Below are 10,881 nucleotides of genomic sequence, written 5' to 3'. Positions count from 1 at the left end.
GCTTATATTGTCTTAAATATTTTTTCTCTTTCCGTCTTTACATATCATTGTTACATTATCTATTATTTAACTTTTTTTATGTATTATTTATTTATTTATCTTACTGGTCAAATTAATTCAATGAATAAATAACCTCACATTATATCTATTATTATTTTATAGATCAATTTCTCTATTATGATATCTTAATTAATCCTTTTCATTTAATGTACCAATAACCTAAATAATGTCATAGTTTATTTTTAATTATAAATTTCGAATAACTCTAAATTTAAATAGAAAATTCCTTTGACTAACTTCGCCCTAAAATTTATTGTTTGTCATTATTAGTGAATATCATTATTTTAACATATGTCATTAGTATGAAAAAATATATCTTTTGAATATGATAAAAAAAAACTATATATTGAATATATCCGCGCGATGCGCGGTGAATTAATAAATATAATTATAAATATATATATATATTTTAATATATGATGAGATTTTAGGGATAGGCGAAGAAGTATTGGGGAGAGGTGATTAGACAGGACTTGGCGCAGTTACAGCTTACGGAGGACATGACCTTAGATAGAAGGGTGTGGAGGACCCACATTAGGGTAGAAAGCTAGTTCATAGTCTCGTTATTCTTCTCTATTCATAGGCGTAGTAGTGCATTACGATTTCTTGCGCTTTGACTTCTGATTTCGGTTATTTCTGTTATTATTTATTACTTTCTATGCTTTGATTACTCTATTTTATCTGCGTCGCTTTCATTATTTATTTATTCGTTATGTGTTATTTGTTATTTGTTATTTGTATTTATTTATTTGTTATCTATTCGTTATTTGTTTGTTGTTTTTCTCTTAAAGCTTTTAATTTTCTATTCTTATCTAACATTTTTTATGCGTTTATGCTTTTACTGAGTCGAGGGTCTCCAGAAAATAGCCGTCCTACCTTGATAGGATTAAGATCTGCGTATATTCTATCTTTCCCAGACCCCATGTTATAGGATTTCACTGAGTTTTTGTTGTTGTTTTGATGAGATTTCAGGGATCTTATTTATAGAATATGGATTTTCTAATCATAATTAAAAGACTTTTCACTTATGTCCTTGTCTGTCTCTCCTCTTTTAATATAATAAATATGTCCTTTGTCTATCTCTCCTCTTTTAATATACGTGTCAAAGTTATATGGCAAATTCAAGTCAACTTCGATACGTCACATGATTTTAGTGGTTTATATTAATTTATAGAATATGAATTTTCTAATCTTATTTATAGAATATGGATTTTCTAATTTGTTAAATAAGCCACTAGAATAATGTCACGTGTATATGTGACATGTTCTGACTAATCAAATTAAAGCTCTTCATCAAAAAAATTTGATTGGTCAGTTTAAACCAACCAATCAAATCACAGCTCGTGGATCAAAAGCCGCAAATTCTCTACAAAGCTACAAAGTTCAAGTAATCAAATTCAAGTTCAAGATCAAGAACGAAGAAAAAAATATCAAGAAGTTCAAGATCAAGTTACTTGTTTATATTTATTATTCGTCATAACCATACAAGTGTTCGTGAAGAATAATTCAAATCCAAATTTGAAAACGAAGATTCAAGATCAAACTATTCAAATTCTTGACTCTAAATCAAATTCAAGTTCAACATATTCCATATTATTTGAAGAATCAGAAAATTATCATAGAGATTGTAACACACACCACATTTTGAAATTAAATATTACTCTTTGTTATTCCAATTTTTCGGTCTTGATTATTTATTTTTCTCGACTAGAAAATTTATTGTTTACACATATAATCGGACTAAAATAACAGATTTCAAAATACATATTAATAATATCATGCAAAGAGTTGATATATATACCTAAAATTCTAAAACTTGAAAAATGATTGTAATAAGTACTTAAATAATTTTTCTAAGCTCACAAATTCTCTAAACTCGATCAATCTATTATATACGTACAATATTTTAAAATAGAACGAAAAAAAGAAGATAAAAATTTGTATTTAGTTGCTACAAATACGAAGCCCTTTTATTTTCTTGCGTGTAGAGTGTAAAAAACGTGTGGTTGTGAATTAGTGTGGAGATTATTTAGGGACGTGCTTTAGTTTACTTTTCTTATCTCCATTATATAATTTTATTTATTTATGACTTCCTTCTCAATTTAAAATTTAATTTAAATAATATAAATTTTTAAAAATTAATTAAAAAGGAATATTTGTATTTCATTTCAAATTTAAATAAACTACATTAATCCTAAACTAACAAACTATATTATATAATTTACTTATAACTTTTTTCTCGACTTAAAATTATTATAGTTAATTTTGTATATTTAAAATTTACCAATTTTATGTAAAAAATTGCATTTATTTTAGAAATAGGACTTAGAGAAACATAGGGTGAGACAAAATATTTAAAATACCTATATAAAAAAAGCAACAAAATATAAAGAAAAATAACTCTTAAAATCTCATATTTTTTTTTATAAGTATAAACTCTCAGAAACTTCATGTCAATTTATTTAATCAATTGATATTTTATTTTTTAAAGATGACCACTGAAGACGTGATGTTAGTTTTTCTATCTAATGGGTGTATGAATTTTTTTAGTTACCCAATTTTAGAATTTAATTTTTAATTAATTAGAAACTTAATCTAATTAATTTTGTCCTAACTAATGTGTGCGTGATTAGTGTGAATGTGGAATTGGGCTAAGAACGTGCAGGTGGTTATAGTTTGATAACTTCCCAATTTAAAACAGATTTCCTTCAATATATTTTACATAGTGATGTAATTATTTTTAAATTTAAACACAAAAATAGTATAACTAATTATTACCTAACTTAACTATTTTGTTCTTAAATTGCCACATGTCTTGATCCTACATTGCCACTTGGCATGATCCTAGGCTAGACTTTCTTCCTTTTTAGTTATATATAGATTTGGCGCTTTATTTCTGGTAAGTAATGTAAAAAATATTCTATGTATATTGTACGTATCACCATTTAATTGAAATTTTTATTCATGCTTTTCGTGATTCGACAGACTGTGGTGTTTATATAATTTAATATTAAAATTAAAATATCAAATATATATGTTAGTGGATATAAATTGTTATAACATGGTCATTATTTTTTGGAAATATTACCATTTTACACATATTCTAATACCATATTTATTTATATTCCCTATTATACAAAAATATTTCCAAAATCCCTCTTTTTCCTTCAACTCTCTCTCCCTCACTGATACATCACTCTTCCTCCCTAAATCCTCGCCCTAATTCGCTCCTCTTCATCAGTTTTTGAGATTTTAAATTTATGAGTACACCTGTTACTCAATTTCAAGGTTCTAACGAAGGTATCTTTTAATTTTTCCTTATATGGAATCTCACTTCATACTCATTCAATCTGATTTCTCCTAAAATTTGTATCGTTTGATTTCTTTTGTAAATCTTTGAAAAATCTTCTAAAATTGATATCATTTGCTTTCTTCTGTAAATCTTTCTGTTTTTGTAACTCATATCTTCAATGATACATATGGAATCCGTTCATGGTCTCAAACAGTCGAATAAAAATCAAGGAATTCTTGTTTCACCTGTTTCTGATTCATCTTGGGAAGGTTACGACGAGATTGGATCCAAACATTGTAACGATCCAGCAGTGATAGATAAGCTACGTGAGAAATTGAAGTCGAAAACTCCAGTTAAACATGCACCAAAGAACTAGACAACAAGATTGAAGGGATTACAACACGCCATAATCTCCCAAAGGTATGGATTCAATTAAGATTTTTTTAATGAAGTTTTTTATGAAGGTTTTTTGATTCTGATACATATCATTTATGTATCAGCTTATCATGTATCAAGAGCTAACTCTTCTGATACACAGTGTTTTTTTAAAATGCCATTTTTTGGAGATTTACTACTTCTAATACATCGTGTTTAAGTGTCAGTTTCTATTGTATCAAGTTTTAATGATTCTGATACATATGCATTTATGTATCAGATTATAATTTATAAAGCCTTACTGCTTCTGATACATCTTCTATATGTATCAGAATTTCATGCATCAAATATTTTAATGCATATGATACATCGTATTTATGTATAAAATTCAAGTTGTATTTAACCATTTTTCATGTCAATGTAGGGAATGAAATATCTCATCAAGAAGATCCCGTCCCACCCATTGAGATTCGGCACGGCATATAGGGCTAATTTTCTTGATAATTTTGAATCATCAATAGGTGAAGAAGGTATAAAGTTATTTAGGATGGAATTTCTATTCCAAATACTGGACTACATGCCAAATTCTTCCGTTCAAGATATGCCACACTATTGTGGAATTATGGTTGTCGGAAGGCCAAGGATGGTTATGTTAGCGATAACGATGATCCTAAAAAACCTAAGAGAGATTTCATATCTCCTAGTCAAGGAGAACCGATGGACGTCGAGTTTTTTTTTTGAATTTTGTATTAGAAGAATGTACAATTACCAGACTTTTAAGTTTTTCTCATGTATGAAACTCTAATATAAGATGAAAGTTTATATATCATATTATCATATATCAAACTTGACTGCTTCTTGATTCTGTTACATACTATTAATGTATCATATTCTAATGTATAAAACTTGACTGTTTCTGATACATACTGTTAATGTATCATATTCTAATGTATAAAACTTTACTACTTCTGATACATACTGTTAATGTATCATATTCTAATTTATCAAACTTGACTGTTTCTGATACATACTGTTAATGTATTAGATTTTAATTTATCAAGCTTGAATTCTTCTGATATTGTATATGTATCAGCATATCATGTATCAAGATTTAGTGATTCCGATACATCTTGTTTATGTATCAGAATCTCATTTATCAGCTTTAATGAATCTGATTCATCTTGATTATATATCAGATTATCATGTATCAATATTTAATGTTTCTCATACATCTTGTCTATGTATCAACACCTCACGTATCAACCTTTAGTGTATCTGATACATCTTGTTTATGTATTAAATTCTCATGTATCAAAATATAATGATTCTGATACATCATGTTTATGTATCAGCATCTCATAAATCAAGCTTTAATTATTCTGATACATATTGTTTATGTATCAGAATCTCATGTATCAAGATTTAGTTCTTCTGATACATCTTGATTATATATCAGATTATCATGTATCAATATTTAATTATTTTGATATATACTGTCTATGTATCAGCATCCCATGTATCTATATTTAATGATTCTGATACATATACAACCTATATCAATACATGTTATGTATCAGCCACAATTCAGTTGAAAAAAATAAAACAATCTTCAATGTATCAACCCTTTATATGTCGAATGATAATGTATCAGCTATCCTCATTTGTCGAACTTGAATTTACATCACTACCAAGTAACTTACAATAAAAATAATTACCAACCATCCATGTATCAATTATTGATATTCAAATACTATTCTAATTAATTGAAATATGTATCAAATACAACCTCTAAAACTGTAAAAAAACTGTCCCAGTTTCTCTAGGAACTGCTCATCAGGCTGAAGCATTGACTATTTTAACATTCATGATTTTGCTCAATCACACTGTGCGACGATCCTCTCCGTCACTTCTGAAGACATTACCTACAGTCACAAAAATGATCTGATGATATTGATACCATAACTTCTCATAGAGCATTGACATTGTTAGGCATTTTAAATTATAGCATCTGTGATCTTTGCACGACTCGCAAATTATTTTTAGAAAAAAATGCATTTTTTTCTGCCCCTCTTGTTTTCAGATGTTTTGAGAAATTTTGAATGATTAATCTTGTAAAGAACATGTAATCAGTAGTATCGCGATATTTATCTTGAATCGCTTGATGAAAATTGAAATTTGGATTGAATTTTTTTCGCACTGATGCTCTGTTTTGTTCTTAAAAAGATTTTTTACCTTATTTAGCACTCTAATTGAGTGAAACAATCAATCATAACTTAAATTACGTTACTATTCATAAATAACTCACAAGTATTAATTATTTTACACCCCAAAACTGATGTATCAGGAAGGTGAGTAATGTATCAGAAATTTTTTTAAAAAAGGAAATCGGATAATTTAAAAAAAATGAGGGATACATTATAATTGAGCTTTTTCACTATGGGATTTAGGTAAAGTTTACTTATTTTTTTTGGTGCAACCCATTTAACCACTTTTGCCCCATTAATTTAATGACTATTGACATTTATTCGGAAGAAATCCCACACTTATATGGAAAAATATTTTCTTCCTTGTGCTGTGTGTAAGAGAAAAAATGAAAAGAGAGAAAAGATTTATATTTTGAGGTTAGTATAGTGAAAGAGAAAGTTGAAATAAATAAAAATATTTTAAGTTTTCAACTTATTCATTATACAAAAAAAATAATTTTATATTGAAGGAATATGTTCTTTTGATGGAGTTTTTGGACTCTTCAACTAATTCGAAATTGTATAAATCACACGACGTTGTTGGATTATTGTATTCTGAAGTGGACAAATCAAAAAATTATATTGCTAAACAGATGTAGATTGTATCACATTGAGCTTAAATTTTCTTAACTAGAGCGAGATATCTGTTTTTCAGCATTAATATTTATTTGTTTATGTTTATTTTATTTTACTCTGTATCTCGATAGCTCAAAATAGTTTCGTTTTGTAACTGTTAACAATTTGTACGTTAATCCCCATTTTGATCTAAACTCGTTTCAATACCTAATTAAGATTACCTAGCAGAAGCAAACTCTGCTTTTAAAATAATATACAAAATATATAGAATGTAAAATCATTTTAAAACTTTTTCAAGTATTATATGTATGTAATTATTGATCGTTTTCCTACGGATAATAATGATTCAAGCTTTTCATAGCATGCTTGTACTACCTTTTTTTTAGTTTAAAATGCATCTTTATTACTTCCAGCTCAGACTAGGATAGCCTAACTACTCCACTTAGGACCAGCTTGCAAACGTAGAGAAGAATCCAACTAATGAAAATGATTCATAAATATCCACTCTCACTTAAACATATGAAAAATATCACAAGCTAGCAGATATTACGGTGTCGTTTGGTACTAAATAGTTTTTTTTAAAAGAATTTAATTTTTTTTTTTGAGAACTAGTGTTTGTCCATATAATTTATCATTACTAGGCAAATATATTTGAAAAATATCCCAAGTTTTAGAGTTTTAAAAATTTAAAAATTATCCCAAACTTTTATATTATATAAAAAAACCAATCATTTATTGTCGTAAAGAAATTATTCGTAGAATGTGGGAAGATTTTATAAAAGAACAGTTTGTTATTAACTCCTACGGAAAAAAATAGTTTGAGTAACAAAATTGGAAAAAAATAATAATTTATTTTTAAATCGATTAATATATTGCTCTTGCCTTATTTTGTTCTTGTAGATTGTTATCAATTATGTTATAAGATTTTTTTTAATGGAACATGTTCATTATAAAATGATAATACAAATTTATGGGTATTTTTAATAATTTTTATAATTTATGGATACAAAATAATATTTTTTGAAACAAACAAATATTTTTGAAAAAATTTATGGCCAAACTCATAATGAAACTTCATCAAAAAATTACTTGCCAAGAATATTTGAAAACTTGGGAGCAAACTGCTATATTAGAAAGAATGACTGTATCGAGATGCTCCATTTTTGGACGTTGATTTCAATTTTTTCCTTCGTCTACCTAAAAGTATGTTTATCAACTATTAAATATTATTTAATATGCCTGTATTTCGTGCCATCTTAATATATTTTATCAATAAATATAATATTTTTATAAATTAAAATATTTTTAAAAATTCTTTTTAGCCTTCAAATTTAAATAAATTAAAACTCAGCTTTTTAATTCATTTTTCTTCTATTAGCATCTTAGTTATATATTTTTCCATTGCCTAACAATTTTAGTCTTTTAAAACTATTGAAATTTTTGTATAAATTATGTTAAATGATGTTATATGTACACTCAGAAAAAAATTCAAAAAGATTATCTTTTTATGGACATATATAATGAAATCCTCTTCTCCGTGACTAAGACAATATTTTTATACAGCATACAGTCGAGTTAATTCATTCGTTAGTTCATATATTTTATTTAAAGCAAATAGTTCTATTAGGTAAGACAAACTAGTACGAATTTTTCAAAAAAAATACAAATAAAAAAAAATTGTTAAAGTACTGTTATAAAAAAATATTAACATATATAATTACAATTAGTAAATTTTTGAGTCATTTTTAATATGTTAAGGGGATTTTTTATCTAATAGGCAGAGGAAAAAACAAATTTGAACAATTTCTAATAGGTTAAGAGTATTTTTGATTCAATAGGGGAAAAAGGTATATTTTTAACTCATTTTAAAGTATTTTTGATCCAATAAATTGAAAGAAGGACAAATTTGATACAATAAGTGAAAGAATGACGAATTTGAGTCATTTCTTATATGTTAAGATATTTTTGAACATTTTCTCATTTAAATTTATTGGGACCGCAATATATGTGAAATGGTTCAATCCTGAATTACTATTGTCATTGCTTAATTGACTTATTACTATTTTTATCTGTATTGAAATATTGTACCCAGTTGATATTTGCTTGTACTTTGTATTTTTAGAATACAAATGGCGAGCGCAAAACAGCGGGCTATTAGGAGAAATTCCTCAAAATCCACTAACCAAAAATATCCGACTCTTCTTCTCTCTCCTCCAATCTCAAATCTTTTGTAGCTCTGCAATTTGCCTGTTTTTTTTTTTTTCCATCACTAACCCGCCATTTCCGACCTCCCCAAAACAATTATGCAATTCCAACAACTAATCACAAACAATAAATCACCGTCTCATCACCACCGTCACCGGCACGGTGGCCGGCGAATCATCCACCACCAACCACTACAATTTTATCTATGAGAAAATCACCTTTCTTTGTTGCTAATGGCTACGAAACATCTCTTTCATCTTTTCCGTTAATTCCAGGTTCTACGATATTATCATCGCCTTCCCATATCCCTTCCGATTACAATTCTAGTTTTCCGTTAACAGATCCGTATTCAAATTCTAGTTTGCTTTTTCCTTCTGCTCCCGTTGCAGACGGAACCTTTGATTTCGTCACAATTTGTTTCATTTCTGGTCTTCTCCTTCTTTCTCTCCTTTCCTTCGTTTTCATCTTCCATCTCCGTCTTAGATCCCGTCAATATCCGCATCTTCAAAATTTCAACTCTCTCTGGACCGTCCGTTTACTCCTCGTTTTCTTCGCTTTTCTCTGGGCTTTAGACGAAGTTTTCCGGCTACATTTCATTCGCCGGAAATACATTCTCCCATTCTTACCATCTCTAACCCTAAATCAACAAGACAGTCTGTGTAAAGTTCATGTGGTTCTCTCCCTGGGCTTATTCGAACCGGGGTTCTTAATCACTCTTCTTTTCTTAGTGAACGTGTCCATTAAGAAACAGAGTCCAAGTGGAATTTGGGTTGTTATCGTTGTCTGGCCCATTTGTTTACCCCTTTTGGTGCTTCAGATCCTTTCTGTGTTCTTCTCCCCATTGCAGGATCATATACCGAACTACATGCATTCTAGCTCCTTCCTCTCCACGGATGTCTTGGGGAACAAGACGGTGCTCTGCACTTACCCTTTGTACAGTTCCATTTTGTTTGGGGGATTTACTGTTGCTTACTTGTTAGCCTTCGTTTTTTCGTGTTGGAGGGTTATATCCTTTGTTATTAACAGGAAAACTCAGGTACGGGTGAATTTGCTGGCGACCTCTTTCATGATTGCGTTGCCTTTGCAGATTCTGTGTTTAGTATTGTTGCCAATTCGGCCGGCGGAAGATCCTATCCACGGTGTTGCCGTTCTGGTGATGTTCTTAGCTGCTGCGTGGTGTGTGGCGGTTGGGGAGGTTACTTTGGTAATTAAGCCGATTGCAGATGCATTTGCCGCCGGTAGAGCAAGCAGCTGCCGTTGGAATCCCGGAGCTACGTTAGGACAGCCGAACGGCGACAGAGGAAGGGTGGAAGAATGGAATTCATAGTAATGAGTAGTGGCCATGATAGCCTTCGAAGGACATCATGGTCATTTTACATCTAATCAACAGATGGCGTTAATAGTTGTAGTTATAGTTCTTCAGTATAAATTTGAGTTGGAACTAATAGTTAGTATAGTTTCATATGTCCTCTTTATTTTATTGTTAGAAAATATTGTACCATATAATTGGCAGTTGTTTCAGGATCATTAGAAAAGAAAAATTAGCTGCTATAGCCTGTGAAATAGCCAAATCTTTTCTTTCCCATGCTACAGAGAATGTTTCTATACTAATATCTAACTTATTTCTGGCTAAAGTTTTAGGTATAATTAAGTTTTTCAATTTGATATGAGAAATATTGCTGATTTTATTATTGTTACGGATTAGCAACGAATAAATTATTTGGCACATTTGGGTAAAAGAATGAGAGACCAATTTGGGATGGAAAAGTATTTTATAATTTGCGTGTGACCTAGTGGGCGCACAAGTTAAAATTTTGACCAATTTGATGTGAATATATCATGAAGTGTTACTGGTTTATCTCAACATGCATGTCAAAATTCATCGATTAATTTCCGTTCGCCAACATCGTTTTACTATCTTTATGATCAACTTAAACGTATTTTAATTCAAAAGGGAACAGCCTCTAGTTGAACTTTGAATGTAAGCATTCATTCAAAAGGAAAATTTTAGAAACATCAGTATTTCGGGCCTTAATTATCAATTTTAGAAATAGTTTAACTAATTATACAAGGTAGTTTACAAAATTCATGAAACAGTGTTTTTATTTTCTCAGTATTAGTGTGTTGATT

The 10,881-nt window shown here is 29.1% G+C and overlaps 1 protein-coding gene across 1 annotated transcript; it reads left to right on the top strand.

Moving 5' to 3' along the window:
- Positions 1 to 8,594: 8,594 nt before the first annotated feature.
- On the top strand, positions 8,595 to 10,407 carry LOC129896491 (uncharacterized). The gene has a single exon (XM_055972412.1). It carries the CDS (start codon positions 8,957 to 8,959, stop codon positions 10,076 to 10,078), a length of 1,122 nt encoding a protein of 373 aa, XP_055828387.1. The 5' UTR covers positions 8,595 to 8,956; the 3' UTR covers positions 10,079 to 10,407.
- The last annotated feature ends 474 nt before the right edge of the window (positions 10,408 to 10,881 follow it).

Source organism: Solanum dulcamara, chromosome 7 (assembly GCF_947179165.1).
Source record: "Solanum dulcamara chromosome 7, daSolDulc1.2, whole genome shotgun sequence".
Taxonomy (NCBI): domain Eukaryota; kingdom Viridiplantae; phylum Streptophyta; class Magnoliopsida; order Solanales; family Solanaceae; genus Solanum; species Solanum dulcamara.
The sequence above is the reverse complement of the archived record's forward strand: the minus strand, read 5'-3'. Positions and strand labels throughout refer to the sequence as shown.

What these genes read in the sequence shown, in the direction of transcription:
- LOC129896491 (XM_055972412.1), top strand. Translation starts at nt 8,957, where the DNA reads ATGAGAAAATCACCTTTCTTTGTTGCTAATGGCTACGAAACATCTCTT.